We start from the raw sequence: 17,130 nt of genomic DNA, 5'->3' as shown, positions 1-17,130 counted from the left end.
CAAATAGCTTCATCTCCCAGTATACTTCTCTGTCAACAAAGCTCCACTGAGTACTGTAGGGCTGGAGATAACTTAAGAAAGCCAAGCTTTTTAGTTATTTGGCATTGCTCTGTTTTATACTCCACCCTCATCATTGGCCAGGAAGGTAAGAAGCTAGTCGACCTGTGCTCCACGCGTGGAATTATAGCCCCTTGCTGTTATCGGGTTAAAAAGCGAAAATTTTCAAATCGAAGACTTCAGTTCAGACAGGGGCCAAGATAGGGCCCAGCACCCAGCTGGTATCAGGAATAGTATGTCTATACGCTATCATGTTTATTGCCAATCGCAATATAGTCGCTAATACGAGACAATGGATAGGCTTGGGGTATAGTACGGCTGTCTTGGCGCGCAGATTCATAGCCCAACAGCTCAAACTCGGAAGATAAGCAACTACTCGATCAACAGTCTTTCTATTTATACCTATAGATAGGCATCGTGTTGCCAACACAGTGGAAATCATTCACTGTCGAGCAGAAGCGGGGCCCATGGTGCTGTGATAGGTTCGTCATACTTTTCGCGAGTCCAACACTAAAGGCATTTTGCTTGAAGAGCCAACACCAAACTACCTCAGTTCATTCCCCAGATATATGAACGAGTGCAGATGATTTACAATCATGGCGAGCGTCATGGATTCGATTAAAAAGCACATCCATTCGGTTTCCACGGAGTTAAGCACAAGGCAGCCAAGGCCCGACGATGAAGACTCATCTCCACTTCCTGAATATGCCACAAAGTCCGGCACTTGTATGGAAAATGCAACTGAAAAGAAGACCAAGGAAGAGCCGGGTGTCGCCAGTATTGAAGCTACAACTACACTTTGGGGCAAAAAGGGGAAGTGGCTTGTGATTGCAGGGTGAGTTCCACTTTGCCTTAATTCGAGAATAAAGCAGAACTAACTAACAAGTCTCAAGTCTCGCCATGATCATGATACTCTAGTAAGTAAACATCCTTTAACTCGGTACGGAATGATCTTTGCTAACCACCAGAATCTAGTGAACTTGACAATTCTACAGTGTCAATCTACAACAACTACTCAACATCTTCATTTCATCAACTGTCAAAGATAGCAGCACTCAACACGGCTGGCTCTGTGCTTTTCGCAGTGGTGAAACCACCAATTGCAAAAATTTCCAATGTCATAGGCCGTGGACAGACATACATGATGACCATGTGTCTATACATCCTGTCCTATATTCTTATGGCTTCGGCCATGTCCCTCAACACTTATGCCGCTGGGTACATCTTCTACGTTATGGGTCAGTCAGGTACGAACATCATGAACGACATTGTCATCTCAGACATAAGCAATGCCCGGTGGCGTGGATTTGCAATCGGTGTATCTTTCACACCATTTCTCGTGACACCCTGGATATCGGGATTCATCGCCGATAGCGTGGTAAAGGGCATCGGATGGCGCTGGGGCATCGGCATGTTTGCCATTTTGATGCCCTTTGGAGCTAGCTTCATCATCACTACGCTCCTATACTACCAATTGCGAGCCAAGAGAATGGGTCTCGTTCAGCGGCATAAGATGTCCTTCTACGAATTTTGCTCTCAGATCGATCTAGGTGGCTTGATTCTCTTCAGTGGTGGTTTTGCGCTGGTTTTGGTTCCTTTAACTCTCGCTGCGACGACCACTAGTAGATGGGAGACGCCATATATCGACGCTCTCATCGCCATAGGAGTCGCTTTATTAGTAGCATTTCCATTCTATGAGCGCCTCATGGCACGTTACCCATTCATGCCGCCTTCATGTTTCAGAAATGTTACAATCAGTCTATGTCTATTCCTCATCTCAACAGACTCGATCGGCTTCTCATGTACGCACGCATATCTATACACATGGGCGACAGTAGCTCGGAATTTCTCAGCACGCGATGCCACATTCTACAACGCAACCAATGGAATTGTTTCTTGTCTGATGGGAATCACAGCCGGGCTTCTCATGATGTGGACGAGGCGATATAAATGGCTAATCGTTATCGGTGCTATTCTACGGTTGATTGGATACGGTGTCATGATTCGTCTTCGGGGAGCACCTAATTCCATATTCGAGCTGTTCTTCGTACAAGCGATTCAAGGGCTAGGTTCTGGCATCATGCAAACAAATTTACTTGTACCGGCCCAAATATCTGTGTCTCATGCACAAATGCCTCAGATCACAGCGCTTGTTATCTGTTTCTCATTCCTGGGCTCGAGTATAGGTGCTTGCATTGCCGGTGGTATTTACACCAATACGATCGGATCGGCTTTGAAGAAGCACCTTGGCCAAGAGGCGACGCCGGCTTTGATACAAACCCTATCCAATTCGATCGTGGGTGTTGCCCCGGCTTGGGGATCACCGCAGCGAATCGCCGTCAATCTTGCTGTAGGTTTGGCATCTGTGTATTTTCTTTTGTTTTCGAGAGGCTATCTTCACTATTATATTAGAGGTGACTAACGTCGTGATCTTAGTTTTCTGATGTCTTAAGATTCATGACATACACTGCACTGGCATCATCTGCCCCAGCAATTGTCCTGGTTTGGTTTATGCCGAATCACAAACTACCGTTAGTCCCTTTGCATTCATTGATTAACGCTCATATAGTACTATCTAACACTGTACAGAGATCGCAATAGTTTAGTCGAGAATTCGGAAGATGTGTGATCTCAATAGCTTCACGTGTCATGAACCCGGTTCGAGGGAATCACTATCGCTGGAAATCAAAATCTTGATTCTCTGTTCTATTTAACCAAGTCGATGCTTCACTTGAGCTTATTAATCTCCTCCACAATATTCTGCGGGTCTTTCCAAGCTAGAGTGACATATCTTTAGATTGTTAGTACAAGATGATCATAGATGATTAAGGAATCCTTGGTCAGTAACTTACTTGGTGTGGCTGCCCCTTGCGACAACTTCACCCTTTGGGTTGGTGAATTTGATATTTGTGTAAGCGAGGGTTTTTCCAACTGTAAATCGTAAGCGACATTTAGGATAGTAAGACCGTGTCATGCATACACTTGTCACAGGACACCTCCTAGATTCAGATCAGCCAGTGTTTTCATAAAGAGCACTATTTAAGCTCGACTTACTGCCAGAATTTTGTCACCAACTTTACCGCCGGAGTTCAGGTATGTGACTATCGCGAGAAACTGAAATTAGACTTGGCTTCCAGGCGATGCCGGAAGTGAGTATGAGCATCAACTTACCATTCAAGTCAGTAGACACGCCAGTCGCGTAGAGTCCACGAGAAGCAACGGCGAGAGAGCCTCCGAGGTCCACTTATATTTGGATTAGCTACTTGCTTCGAAAGGTATTACAGTATGGAGTACGTACCCATGCTTGCAATGGTACCTCCATGGAGGATGTTTAGCCGGTTCTTAGAGCGCTGTTAGATAACCAGGGATGCTCAAAGGAGGATCATTCAATGGCAAGGACAAGCAAATGGCTTTCAGGTCCAATCCACTGGCATCGGAAGTCAATGGGTAATCTTTATCTCACCGTGTGCTCCTTTTGAATCTGTAGTTCAAAGTTGACAGTACCGGGCCGAGCAGCAGTAACTTGGAGCTATAGGTCATTAGCATTCTTCGATCAAACATTCTATCTGGTTATATTCAGCTGAAATAAACTAACTCACGTTGTTTAAAAGCCTTATGATTCCCTCCTGTATGAGCTCTATCAATTGCAATGCTGAGAATTGCTACTTACCGAGGCTCTAGACCCGAAGTAGCCCGAAAGGACTCCCAAACCTAAAGGATCAAGTCAGTAAATTGGAAGAAAAACCAATTCAGGGAGTATATTCAACACATACAGATCGCACAAACCGAAGAGCAGTCATTCTGGTATCATGCAAATGCAAAGAATGAAGAGTTAACAGGAGGAAGTTGATCCATCGGCAATTCCTCCGGTTGGCGTCTCCCGGGAAGTGCGTCATGTGGCCGCTTCGCCCGCCGTACAAATTGATCCTCGAATGACTTCACTTCGACTTTCTTTCATCAACCGGCGGTCTTTCGGGTCCAACATGGCGGCATCCACGTCCCGTCCTCTCGAGTACCTGGAGGGCCTGCCTGGAACCACTTTCTTCAAGTTATACCAGCAGCCCTCCACAGCTCTCGCGATCTTTCGTCGCATGTTGCCTGATCTAGGTATCTTGAAAGCTATCCGAATCTCTTTAGTGAGCTATTCCACTGATTGCGGATTTTTAGCAAAATGTTTTGTCATGGCACTGCTGTACCTGAAGGAACCTCTACCAACAGCTGATCTCGAGCTTTGGGTGAAATCGGAAAGCAAGAAGTGAGATCACATTACTGCAAACGCTCAGGTTATGGGCATAGCTAACCATGTGACAACAAAGACAACGAGATAACGCCATATCGATCCTAGGAAGACTACATATCCTTTCGACGACCCGTACTGGAGACAGTGTTCGAGCATATATGGTCACCAATCCGTTCGCCGCTTCCCTGCGTCAAGCTCTCATGGGCTCAGACTCACAATCCTTTGGTGTCTTTTCGCATGTACCGGGCGAGAGCCAAGTGACGGTTGCCGATCTCGACGATTACGCACGGCAACAATGGGAAGGGGTGTTGGGATATATGGTTGGAACAAGTGCCTTTGGTGGTCAACGCGATTTGAATTTGAGCAAAGGCGTGAAGCAATTACTCCAAGCGGGCCATTTAGTTGAGATCCGCGACCGTCGCGTCGATATCACAAAGGATGGTTTTGGATTCGTATTGCAAGATGTCAATACTCAGGTCTGGCACATCCTCATTCTTTATGTGGAGAGCGCCGAGGCGATCGGTATGGACAGCGTCGAAGTGCTCTCGTTTCTCTTCCTGCTTAGTAGTCTGGAACTCGGACAATCCTACGAAAAGAAGCACCTGACGTCCAACCAACTACGCACCCTTGCCGACCTTGCGGACTTCGGAATCGTTTACCAAGAAACGCCAGAGGCTACTCGCTTCTACCCAACGCGCCTAGCAACTACCCTCACTTCCGACTCAAGCGCGTTGAACAACCCAGTCACTGGGTCTATCACCGGACCAGCAGGACAGACTGGTGGCTCGGGCTCGGGCTTCATCATTGTGGAAACTAACTACCGTCTCTACGCGTATACCTCGTCCCCTTTGCAAATTTCTCTTATATCACTCTTCACCAATCTGAAGTACCGGTTCCCAAATCTTGTCACGGGAAAAATCACCAGACAATCGGTACGCAGAGCTATCGAGATCGGAATCACAGCCGAACAGATCATCTCGTACTTGCTCTCGCATGCCCATCCCCAGCTACGCAAACACAATGCCAGTCACTCTACATCGAATACTGCAGGAGTCCAACCTTCACCTCTTCCGCCAACCGTCACCGATCAAATTCGATTATGGCAGTTGGAGAGGGACCGTCTTAGGGCTACAGCTGGCTTTCTTTTCAAGGACTTCACTAGCTTGGCTGAGTACCAAGCTCCATGTCAGTATGCGGCAGAGATTGGTGTGCTGGTATGGAAATCAGACAAGAAACGCATGTTCTTTGTCACTCGGCACGAGCAAGTTGCTGCTTTCCTGAGAAGTAAAAATAGCCAATAGCGATCTGGGACGAAATCAGTCGTCGTCATCCAGACACGGCGATCTTATCAACATTTTAGATGGAAGGTAAGTGGACAGGCAAAACAACATTTGTTAGGTATGGCGTTCCGGGGTATGTGGAGGATATATTCACGAAATTATGATATTCTTGAATGAGTGTACACAGCACTCAGGTCTGTACAATATTACAATGCATCCTTTTGTAGCGTGCATCTCGTATTCTAGAACCCCGGCCATGATTGTGTACTTCGCTCAGCTCTCTTAACCTCTCGACGAAAAGTTGACCATTGATCACTTTCCTTCTTTCGATAAGTCATGAATGTGATCCCCTTGATAGTATCAGGCAATAAGACCTTGACATCATAAATTCGTGACTCCGCCGGTATATTCGGCTCAGGTAAGACATTTTTCTCAAGCTCGAAATCAGCTTCATGAAGTTGATCCTCCTTGGTCTGGTTCAGATACTCATCGACATCAAAAGAAGAACCCTCTTCTATACGAAGAACTTCCTCAAGAACATCCGCCAATAAAGGACCATTCCACACTCCCTCCCGATGCGGTGCTGCCCGCAACAACCGAATTGCCAAGCGACGAATCTTCAATATTCGACACTTCAACCCGACATAATACATCGGTGGAATGAATCCCGACTCAATGGTAAATGAATAACCCTCACGTGTGGAGTTGCAACTGGTTTCCATCACGTGCCGCGCCTCTTTCATAGGAGCACTAATTGTAGACCAGTATCGCCACATATCGTAAAATGTCTTCATGACCGAGATGAAATCATTCGTATGCGTATCAAAAACCATCTCCCCTTCACTTGGTAGACAAGCTGAAGCCATTATCATCGCCATTTCATAATGTAGCCGGAGAAGCATGAGTCCAACCTTTTCTTTACGAGACTCTGAATTCAGCAGGGACAGTGAAGAATTATAGGCCTTCTTCCAAAGAGACAAATCCGCTAAGATTTTTCTTTGTGTTGAGAATGCTTCTGGCTTATCTGTGATGGTATCGTATGCAGGATAAGTTAGATTCTCAACAAATCTATTCAGACAATGGATTCGATTCAGCAAATCATCCAATGTCTGCCTTGCCTCGATATGAGAAGAAAACGTATAAGGTAAAGCATGAACCTGCGGGTCTCGAGCAACCACGCAAAGATTCGACGGGACATGACCAAATATAGCTGATTGAGTCGTCACTCGAGCGTAAGAATCAATCAAAGCATCATGCACAAAGTCTTCCGCTGGACTCAATATCCCCGGCGCCATATATGTACGTGTCCGTGGAGCCGATATATCTGCTAATAGCTTGATACCATAGCGTAAATGTGCACTACCCATTTGATAGTGGCCGCGGAGATACTCCAATGTAACAAAGAGCATGCAAGTGATTAAAGCGACGCGTAGGGCATTTTTCGACGAGCCAGATCCACTTGTCGTGTCACGTAAATGATGAATTGCCTTATTATATTGCTGCAGAGTAAAACGCTCTGCATCAATGCCGTATCGAGCTGGGGTCCAAGATCCGCGACTGATATCGAAGCGGTGAGCTGCTGATAGAGCGACAACGGCATGTCGAACGGCGGGTTCCTGTGCGCTGGCTTGGAAGACGAGAAGTTCCCAGAATCGCGAAGCAAATATGCCTGCAAATTTGGTCGTTGTCTTTCTCATGAACCAATCGAAACAGGATTGTTCTTCATAAGTTAAACTACCGGCCGGTATAGGCGTGCCATAGATAGACCATTCTTTGGTGCTCTGTGGTGGACCAAATGGACTGCCGCCACCACCCCAGATACCGTAGCCATCGCAGGTACGGCCGGTAGATATGCAGCGGCGACAAGCTGGTCTGCTCTCGTCACATTTGACTCGACGGATCCTAAATGGATTCTTAGATATCTGGGTGGGGTACAAAACGGAAACACAGAGACTCACTTGCAAGTCCTACAACCTGTCTTGACCTTTTTTCTGCCTTTGAGCTCTGTGACGTGTTTTTCCAAATTGCGCATTTCGGAAATTTTGAGAATCCCGATCGATGTCCAGGGAATGAAGAATGATCATGCATGAGGTAGAGATATACGCGAGTGGGCTAGATCTTTGTACTTATTGAACGTTGGATCGAATTGGGCTGCTCGGAAACTGTGGCTTTTCACTGGTTAATAGGCGCTTCATGTGGGTCTGGCCGACATCCTGCTGTTTGATTGGCTGCGCTTTTAAGCTTAAGTCCGTCCAGCATCATCGAGTGCGAACATTTCGGAGTTAGCAAGGTGCATAACTGGATGATTTGATGAACGTTATGGATCAAGGAGTATTCTGTGATTTGATATTGCATATACTGATGATCTATCGGATTCCATGGTGGAGAATTTGGAGTGTCGAGTCTCCCTGGGAAGATATATATAAAGGGAGCCTTGTTCGCACTTGATTGATACTTATCATCCCAGCTCTTAGACAGCTTGGACGGCATCACTACGAAAATCGATCCTATAACTTGAACCATCATCATGTCTCTTCCTCTTCGAGCCCTTGGTCGCAATGGACCTCAGGTCAGTGCTGTTGGCCTAGGTCTTATGGGTATTGGCGGTATATACGGTGCTGCTAGTACTACCGAGGAGGGCGTTGCTTTCCTGAACCACGCCCATGCAACCGGCCAACGCTTCTGGGACACAGCGGACTTGTATCACACCAGCGAGGACATTGTAGGCGAATGGATCAAACGATCAGGCAAGCGGGATGATATTTTCCTCGCTACCAAGTTTGCTATTCAGCGCTCACCCGAAGGGCATCTACTCAATGTTCGCTCGGACCCCGAGTATGTCAAGTCTGCTTGTGAGAAGTCACTGAAAAGACTTAGTGTCGATACGATTGATCTCTACTATTGTCATCGGGTTGATACGGTAACTCCCATTGAAAAAACTATCGAAGCAATGGTAGAGCTGAAGAAGTATGTACCTACATTATCTGCCCTCTTTAACGTGATCCTACTAGGATTATTCACACCATAGACCTTGCCTCATGGATATATATACTGAGCTCAAGCTGACCTTATGATATGCAGTCAAGGGAAAATCCGATATATCGGTCTTTCTGAAGTCTCAGCCGCTACGCTCCGTCGGGCCCACGCAGTCCACCCGATCAGCGCTCTGCAGGTGGAATACAGCCCCTTCGCGCTGGATATCGAGTCTCCCAACTCGGATGTCTTAGATACCTGCCGCGAGCTAGGGATTGCTATTGTGGCTTACAGCCCTATCGGTCGTGGTATTCTAACTGGACAAATTAAATCGATGTCCGATTTGGCCGAGGATGATTTCCGTCGATACCTCCCGAAGTACTCTGAAGAGCACTTCCCTAAGATCCAGGAGTTGGTGGAGGGTTTGAAGGATGTTGCCAAGGCCCACAATTGTTCCTCGACTCAAGTCTCCATCGCATGGTTGCTTGCACAGGGGTCTGATATCATTCCCATCCCGGGGACCAGGACTACGGCTCGTATGGACGAGAATAACGCGTCGGCGCAGATTCAACTGTCCAGCGAGGAGGTGCAGAAAATCCGAGAATTGATCAAGAGAACTGAGGTTCCTGGCTCTCGTTATCCCGAAATGTAAGTTGCTCCCTTTTTTTTTTTCAAGCCTTCTTGACTAAATCGGTTGAAACAGGATGATGCAAAATATCTTCGCAGACACTCCAGCGCTGTGAAGAAAAGCCCGAAATTTGTATGAGTATTATCTACGCAAGAAAATTAATTAATCCATAGCTTTACATCCCCAATGAATCAAAATTCAATAGCTCCTACTTTTGGCCCCTCGGCCATTCCCCATCGGTGTTGAGGTCACATTACATAGTACTCCGTATACATAATTGCTTGCGCCCTGCCCCCCCTTTTAAAAGCGCCAAGTGTTCAAGGGGGGGGCCAAATATGCAAAAAGACGTAAAAATCGCCCGCTGTGGAACAAAGACCTTCATCCATTCTCGCGATTCTTCTTCTTTCCGTCCGCAACTGTGGGGGTAATATTTGTCCCTTCATTACCGTTTTCCCCCTTCTTGAAGTTCCTTTCCAACCTCGATCGATCGTGCTTAGTTTTCCGATTTTAGGCATTTTCGGATCTCATATTCGAGATAAGCTTAATTTACAACCACTTGGTCCAAGCCCCAAGTCCTTTCCGAAATCCGAAAAAACGAGCAGGGGGGAAGAGAGACTAAATTAAATAAAAAAAGGGTAAAAAAACACCAAAAAAGAGGAGTGGCTTGGGTGGGTCATGAAGTTGCTTGACCAGCCAAAGAAGAGCAAGTTGAACCCCGCGAAAAGTCAAATCTGATGTTTTTTTCCCTGCACGACATTTTGACATTTTGACATCTTCAAATATTCCATTCAATCTCCTTCATCCTGCACTTCTATAGAAAAGCTACAACTTAGCTTTCTATAGCTCTCCACGTGCGATATGTCCTCGTCTAGCGAGGCTAGTCCAGGAAACTGGATCACTGGCAGCTATACGGGCGACAGTAACGGTGTGCGCATCACCATCGCCACTTTCGTCGGAGTCGCCTGGTATAACGTGCTAGAGCTGATCGTGCTCATTTTCTTAACCTTCAAACGTTACCAGGGCCCATACTTTTGGAGTATGTTGATCTCTTCGGTCGGAATTTTACCATATTCAGTCGGCTATTTGATCAAGTTCTTCGACTTGACCTCGGCCACTTGGTTACCTGTCACTTTACTCACGGTTGGCTGGTGGGCGATGGTCACGGGTCAGTCATTTGTATTATATTCTCGATTGCATTTGGTACAGGAAAACCAGCGTATTTTGCGTGCGGTCAAAGGCATGATTATCATGAACATCTTCTTTTTGCACGTCCCAACTACAGTCCTCACCTACGCCGCGAATTTTTCTCAATCCGAATCCTCGGTCGCCGGATACGATATCATGGAGAAATTACAGTTGACCGGTTTCTGCGTGCAAGAAGTCATTATTTCCAGCTTGTACATGTGGGAGACAAATCGCATGTTACAGTTGAATCGCGATCGAGGCAGTCGCAAGACTATTCTGCAGTTGCTTGCTGTCAACGTCGCTTGTATCTTGATGGATATCGCATTGATGATCATCGAGTTTATGAATTTCTACATTTATCAGACCACTCTCAAGGCAACCTTGTACAGTATCAAGTTGAAGCTGGAAATTGCCGTGCTGGGTAAATTGGTCAAAATCGCGCATCAACATGTTTGGCAATCATCTCTTACTGGTGGTGGCGGTGGCCAGTACCCTTCATTTGTCGATCCAACCCGTATTGCAGATGATTTGAATCATCCTGAATCTCTTCCGACCAGCCAGGGCTCCAAGGGTCGCGTGACCGGCCTAGAGGCAATCGACTACCATGACGATATTCGGTAAACAGCAACAACCACTTTTATGCCAATACAAATTTCTTCCCACGGTGAAATATTCTCTCCGTTTCAATATTGAACCAAGCCTTCGACACATTTTGTCGTCCCATTTGCCCAGGCCACGGCTTACGAGCCCTATTCGGTTCACCCTCATCATTGGGAGAAGATACTCCATCCGACTTCTCAAATAATCTCGCCAGATCTTTCGCAGGTACTTCGATATCAGGTACTCCATAGGAGGTAACATACCTCGCGACTCATAGCAAGGTCGATCCTTGGTTCGCGGGCCCACGAGGAATCGGGTTCCTGAATCGGGTCGGGCCATTACACCCAGTGGCGAATATGTGCCACATTTGCATAGCGATAATGATGTTATGAATGATGCTCTTGATACCTTGAACATAACGACGATGTTCTACCAATATAGACTAATACAATACCATTTTTCGATAGCCGTGCGCTCAAAGATCGGGTTGAAACATACCCTCAAGCCTAGTATGCTTCCCGCTTTGTATAACTCTTATCATCGGTATCTCTCTGGACTCACTTATATTTCGTGATAGTCCCTACCGAATGATTAAAGCCTACCAAACCCGCCCCAATATAATTCAGTGCTTTTAGATCAATGAAAGTTGAATTAAGCTCCCAGCACACTAATATATGAGGTGCATCGGAGAAAACAGCCTGAAAGTGGTAGCTAACATGAGCCTGACGACTCGTTATTGGCAATTAGTGGAACTGTAATATATGAAAATAGACATAATTCATATAATCTGATAAATATGAAAAAAAAGATCCCCAACCTAGGTCCGCCCCAAGGCCCCTCACCACCGAGGTCCCCAAGGTCGCGGATGCTAATCTTATACGTCGAGCACATCAAGACCTTCGCCGACGTGCTAACCACGGTCTCCCCTCTAATAAGGCTGGTGTTGCCCGAGGAGTTTACCTAATGTAGTTTTCGACGGAGTCAGCACAAGGCAGAGAACGGGTGACAGTATACCCAGCAGCGGACAAAATGTGCAATTTGTCGCGTGCCAAAGCCAACAAGGTCGATGAGGTAGAGGCGATACACACACACTGACCAGTGGCTCTACCGCTGGATTACTTGAGGGAGGCTGGTTAAGTTCTCTTCCTGTTAGATGGGCTATATAGGACGTTTATTGAAAGGAGACACGAATGTATAGATGGGTTTGGGGGCTTATACGGTGGGAAAACTTTGGAAAATGGGTGTTTTGAAAGTTCTGATTTTGAATATTAAGACCTTGATCGCTCAATTTTTATTTTGAAGTCGTGGTGCATGATATAATATCAATTTATGGATAAATTGCTATTTTGAACTCATGCGATGTTGAAGGACAGTCGCCTAATCTCGAAGGACATCGTCAAATCTGGCGAGAATCGGACAGCAAAGTCGGGAGTTTGATTGCCGCTGGCTTCAATTAATTTGCATCTTTTCTTTTCTTTGCAATAAAGCAAGGCATCGAATCTAAGTGGGTTTAACTATGGTTTGTACTATGATTATGGCATTTGAAAGACCAAATCAATATCATTGACGTAGGATTCATCCTCCGCCCAGAATTCCAGAATAAATCTATCAAATAAACGTACGTTCCTTTCATACAATATCTTCTTCGACCTGTTCATCCCCATCCAGGAGTCCATCCTCCGCGGCAGGGGCCTCATCATCAATAACCATTGCCCCGTCACCCATCGCCTTCGCCTTCGCTTGTGTCATCTCGAACACGTACTGGCCCAGATGTTCAACGCTTTCCATCGGGGTGCCCTCAATCTCGGCGTCCAGCGCTCGCGTGGTGGGGAACATCTCGCCGGGGGTAAGCATGAGCTTATCCGGACGCTGCAGGAGGCGGTCGAATGCCGGCTGGAGTTCGTAGCAAGTTTCAAAAACCTCGCGCCGTCCTAGGATGTACAGGCCTAATCTGGCACGGGACAATGCCACGGTAAGACGGCGGACGTCCCGCAAGTATCCAACAGTGCGTGTGCGAGTCAAGGAAAGAATCACGTCTGTATATGCAATTAGTCGGAGTGGTCTCGAAAAGATGTAATGTCTAGACTCTAGGAGTCTGACACAATGGCTATAAACTTACAATCATTTTGTTCTCCTTGATATCTGTCCACGGTAGTCACGATCTTCGGCATCCCGAACATAGGGTTTTTCGCGCAACGGTGGTTCAACACGTCTCGAATCAATGCAGTTTGTCCGGCATATGTAGCGAGAATAGAGATCTTCGAAGCCGGGTATCCCAGCAGACGCATATACTGATACAAAGCAACGGCATACTCCGCCTCGCCAAGGTTTTGAATGAAGTGGGGTGTTGGTTCCCGCTCTCCATTGCCCTGGTAGTCGGGGACATTGATGAACTGGTAGTCGAATTTGAAACCCGGATTCGCGAGCTTGAATTCCTCTGCCTCAACGGCTGGAAGGTCTCCAAGCTCAGCATAGCGCCAGCGGAAAAGCTCGGCAATGCTGGGTCGGGCACGACCCTGCTTGTCCAGAGTTATCAAGGGCACACCGAGGCGCGCTAAGCGCAAGAAGAGACTCTGCTCGAAGTGTGCATATTGGCGGAACGCCATGTTCTGGATGACGGGGGAATTTTGCAAGTGGTCTCCGCACAGAACAACCCGCTTCAAGGGGGGGTTCGCCATGCTCGTTCTTCATATTTTGCAGTGCAGAAGGGATGAAGCTTTCAATTTCTGTGATCTGTGCTGCTTCTTCCATCACCACATTATCATAGTGGAATCCTAGATCGGCAATTTCTTGGCGACGCATGGCTGCGTGTGTTGAAGTCATGGCAATGACTCGGGCCTCTTTGATGAGAAGGTAGTTAGCCTTATCACGAGGCTGACGTAGGATCTCGAAAGGTCGGATATCCTCCAGCTCAGAGAATATCCGATCAATATGCCGTTGACATCCAGACGCGACGTCCAGGATCGTATCCTTGGAAGCACCAGAATCGAACAAAGGCTGGGGGGCATTTGAGAAGTAATCGTGGAAGGGGAAAGCAGTGACGATGTCTTCGATTGAGGCTTCCGACTTTGCTTGATCCCAGAATTTAGCCCATGCCGGCTGGACGTAGACTGTATTGAAGTATCCTGCAGTCTCACAAGAGTTGCCATGTGCGCCTTCGGCCCGAAGGGATGAAGCGAGTCGCATGACTTCGGACAGATAGTAGTTCCGATTATCAAGGAAAGACTCAACCCGACCGAACTTGCTGTAGTTAGAGTCGGTATCTAGTTCTTCCTCGCCGTGACCCAATCGCAAAAGATGACGTTCATCAATGTCAAGGTTGGTGATCTTCTGGAATAGTTGGTTGAGTGCTTGATTGCTATGTGCGATTAGAAGCGTCCGCTCGCTGGGGAAATTATGATATAGGTTGTTGATAATTTGAGTGGCCACGTCGGTTTTGCCAGTACCAGGGGGCCCGACAATGACGGTGAGCCCTGGCTGTGTACCAGACGTGATGGCCTCCACCTGGGCTGGTGTGAATCGTACTGTATTGAGCTTTGGCGCATCTACAGGGTAGGGTCCCGGGTTAGGGGGGTTTGTAGGTTGAGACTCGCACGGTACTGGAAACCTGAACTGGTTCGGCTTGCTCCTTCCGGCGTTTCTTCGCAGGGGCTTCAGTCGGCGCGGCATCGTTTTGAACCGTCTCAAGGACGTAAGGTGGCCCAAAGCTAGACGTCTCGGTCCCCGAAGGCTCGATGGTCTTGCCAGGGTAGCTTTCGACGAGATGAGCCCAGTCCAGGAAGGTATCCCGGAAGTCAACTGAGGCGAGTCGGTTGGAGAGCTGCGAGTATTGAGCGCCAGAAGGGTCACCGTATCCGAGGAAGACGTCCTGGAGCCAAGATGGAAGCGCAACATCGGAGACAATGAGTTTTTGCATTGTTTCAAGAATAGACTTGAAGTTGTTCTCCCGACCCTTTCTCCGCGCAACAACATTGACCAAAGAATATACGTCTGGCTTACCCTGTGTCTGACGGTTCTTATCCGCTTTAAATACAGATGGCTCAAGGTTCACAAGAAGTCGACGGACCCGGGGACGTGAGTGGTATCCATTTGACTGCCCGGAAGCTGGTTGACGCAGAGCGCGACCTTGTTCATCAAGAACCTGCACGATTTCTGCTGTTCGCAGATAAGTCATACGAGGACCGTCGGCGTTTTGATCAGCACCTGCAAATCGTGTAGCCGAAGATGGCTGCACAGCCAGAAGATAAATAACATCGTCAGGGCGAAGACTCTCCCATTCTTTACGGATGTGATCTGCCAGTCTGCCGACCTCAATAGCAATCTCAGCACGAACGAACGCGGGATTAGGAGATCCGACCTTCGCAGGAGCAACCTCAATAATAGCAGGCTTAGAGATAGGGATGGCCATCCGCGAGAATCCCTCGAAATTCAAGCTTCCATCACGATTTGCACGCGGTTGCATACGCTTGACGACTGATTCCATATCCTTGCGAACCTGGAAGAAAGCCTCGGAACGGTAGAGCAAGAATGAGCGCCAAAGGAAATCGCCGATGCTCAGATATTGCAAGTTCAGCTTTGGGATAGCAAGAGGCCTTGATCCATCGTAGGACTCGTTCCTCAGCAGGGCTGGATCGTAGAGATCGGCATCAGTGGGCACAATGCTCAGCTTTGAGGCGGCCTCTTGGAAAGAGGGCTTCCGCTCGTAGAAAGAGGTAAGCATCTCCTTGTACAATGTTTGATTGGGAATGATGTTGCAGGATTTTGGATACATAGTTCGGAATCCCAAAAGAGAGCATAGTTCTTGAAGTTCGGATTCATCTAATGAGGAGAGTTGCCCCTCTAGCTCTGACCGCTGTTCAATCGATCCGAGGTTCGATAACGCAAGGATCATCAACTTGTCTTTGAAATGCTTCATTGAGGTTCTTTGTAGCCGAGCCAGCTGCTGACAGTGACGGTCGTAGACGGCCTGCGGAGCAAGAGCTTCACCAGAATAATCGTCAATAGCGAAGTTGACGAAATGGTCGAGCAGGTTGTAGAAATCACGGAAGAGGGCATTCTCGGGATTAAGATACTGCTGCGATAGACGGAGAACGGGCAAAATATTAAGATCTTTGAGCAATGTGTTCACGTAGCGCCGAGTTGGGAGCTGGCTCAAGAGATCGACTAGCAGTTCCATGAAACGCTCACAGTAAAGTAGATTCTCAGACTGTTCCTTCTCTGAGCCATTCAGTCTCTTCATGAAATCCAACAGCATGGTATATAGCCAAGATCGTTCAAATCGCATCTTCGCTTTGGTTGGCTCATCTCCTGCATCATAACGCTTTCCAGATGCTCTCCAGGCTTTCTTCAGAGCTGGAGATTGCGCAATACATTTCTCTCGGGTTTCATCACTGGCCAGGTTGTGCCAAATCGAAATGGAGACGAGCGGGGCGCATTCTTTCCGGATCAAGACGTTCTCGAGAGATTGAAACGCGCCGATGATGAATGAGATAATCGAAAGGCGTGACTGAATTGGTAAGGAAGGAGCAATGCTCATTGATAGGATTCGATGGAATAGACTTGAAAAATCGTCGGCGCGGTCCGAGAAAATGTCTGTATCAACCATTAGCCTATGATTTAATATTCAATCACTCCACGCGCTGTCGCATTCACTCACCCCATATCGGAAGGTGTTCGCGGTATTTCACGCTTACAATTAACGCGATCAAGAGGACGTGATGATTCGAAGCATCTTCAGTATACGTCGGCCAAAGGAACCTGCAATCAAGTTAGCCCTGCGGGGACTTGAACTTCTCCGACATCAAGCGCGGGGGCACCCATACTTCTCCAGAACATTCAGATTCTCCAGAGTAAGCAGTGACCGATTTGTGAATCCATCTTCCTCTAGCGGATCCCACAATTGCTGCTTGATCACCTCTGGCTTCACCTTGCGAACTTTGACGTCTAACCAGTGTGCCTTGGCCAGCTTCGACCAGGGACTATCCTCCCTGAAGTCCACTACCGTCGGCCTCGATTCGAGACTCTGCGCCATCTCCGCTCTCGATTGTCCCTTATTTTTGATAAACGAGGGCTGTTTCGAGGGCGTGAGGAGGGAACTCTGCAAGTGTTGAAGTTGCGGCCGCGAAGCTCGGGGAGCTTTTTCAGCAAGTCTTGGCATTCGCTCTCCG

At 47.5% G+C, this 17,130-nt stretch overlaps 7 protein-coding genes across 7 annotated transcripts; 4 read left to right on the top strand and 3 right to left on the bottom strand.

Annotated features, from left to right (window-relative positions):
* Positions 1-653: 653 nt before the first annotated feature.
* Positions 654-2,686, top strand: N7469_008773 (siderochrome-iron transporter; the record flags this gene model as incomplete). The annotated part of the gene is made up of 5 exons (XM_056647691.1): positions 654-892; positions 951-974; positions 1,033-2,407; positions 2,494-2,588; positions 2,647-2,686. The coding sequence occupies 5 exons, from the start codon at positions 654-656 to the stop codon at positions 2,684-2,686; spliced, it is 1,773 nt and encodes a 590-aa protein (XP_056497456.1).
* Positions 2,687-3,096: 410 nt separating this feature from the next.
* N7469_008772 (PaaI family thioesterase) lies at positions 3,097-3,857 on the bottom strand (the record flags this gene model as incomplete). Its single annotated transcript, XM_056647690.1, has 7 exons — positions 3,097-3,158; positions 3,229-3,300; positions 3,356-3,398; positions 3,521-3,586; positions 3,657-3,669; positions 3,728-3,768; positions 3,831-3,857. The coding sequence occupies 7 exons, from the start codon at positions 3,855-3,857 to the stop codon at positions 3,097-3,099; spliced, it is 324 nt and encodes a 107-aa protein (XP_056497455.1).
* Positions 3,858-4,040: 183 nt separating this feature from the next.
* N7469_008771 (TFIIH/NER complex subunit TFB2) lies at positions 4,041-5,598 on the top strand (the record flags this gene model as incomplete). Its single annotated transcript, XM_056647689.1, has 2 exons — positions 4,041-4,312; positions 4,374-5,598. The coding sequence occupies 2 exons, from the start codon at positions 4,041-4,043 to the stop codon at positions 5,596-5,598; spliced, it is 1,497 nt and encodes a 498-aa protein (XP_056497454.1).
* A 221-nt stretch (positions 5,599-5,819) lies between these two features.
* N7469_008770 (Zn(II)2Cys6 transcription factor domain-containing protein) lies at positions 5,820-7,609 on the bottom strand (the record flags this gene model as incomplete). Its single annotated transcript, XM_056647688.1, has 2 exons — positions 5,820-7,479; positions 7,536-7,609. 2 exons carry the CDS (start codon positions 7,607-7,609, stop codon positions 5,820-5,822), a joined length of 1,734 nt encoding a protein of 577 aa, XP_056497453.1.
* A 495-nt stretch (positions 7,610-8,104) lies between these two features.
* Positions 8,105-9,293, top strand: N7469_008769 (aldo/keto reductase; the record flags this gene model as incomplete). Its single annotated transcript, XM_056647687.1, has 3 exons — positions 8,105-8,544; positions 8,659-9,198; positions 9,254-9,293. 3 exons carry the CDS (start codon positions 8,105-8,107, stop codon positions 9,291-9,293), a joined length of 1,020 nt encoding a protein of 339 aa, XP_056497452.1.
* A 743-nt stretch (positions 9,294-10,036) lies between these two features.
* Positions 10,037-10,984, top strand: N7469_008768 (uncharacterized protein; the record flags this gene model as incomplete). Its single annotated transcript, XM_056647686.1, has 1 exon — positions 10,037-10,984. The coding sequence occupies one exon, from the start codon at positions 10,037-10,039 to the stop codon at positions 10,982-10,984; it is 948 nt and encodes a 315-aa protein (XP_056497451.1).
* Positions 10,985-12,592: 1,608 nt separating this feature from the next.
* On the bottom strand, positions 12,593-16,994 carry N7469_008767 (uncharacterized protein; the record flags this gene model as incomplete). Its single annotated transcript, XM_056647685.1, has 6 exons — positions 12,593-12,999; positions 13,083-13,536; positions 13,610-14,508; positions 14,564-16,555; positions 16,620-16,720; positions 16,786-16,994. 6 exons carry the CDS (start codon positions 16,992-16,994, stop codon positions 12,593-12,595), a joined length of 4,062 nt encoding a protein of 1,353 aa, XP_056497450.1.
* Positions 16,995-17,130: the final 136 nt, after the last annotated feature.

The sequence above is a fragment of the Penicillium citrinum genome, assembly GCF_028827155.1.
Source record: "Penicillium citrinum strain IBT 23319 chromosome Unknown utg000008l:1.0-2707905.0:1.0-2709502.0, whole genome shotgun sequence".
Classification (NCBI taxonomy): Eukaryota; Fungi; Ascomycota; class Eurotiomycetes; order Eurotiales; family Aspergillaceae; genus Penicillium; species Penicillium citrinum.
The sequence above is the reverse complement of the archived record's forward strand: the minus strand, read 5'-3'. Positions and strand labels throughout refer to the sequence as shown.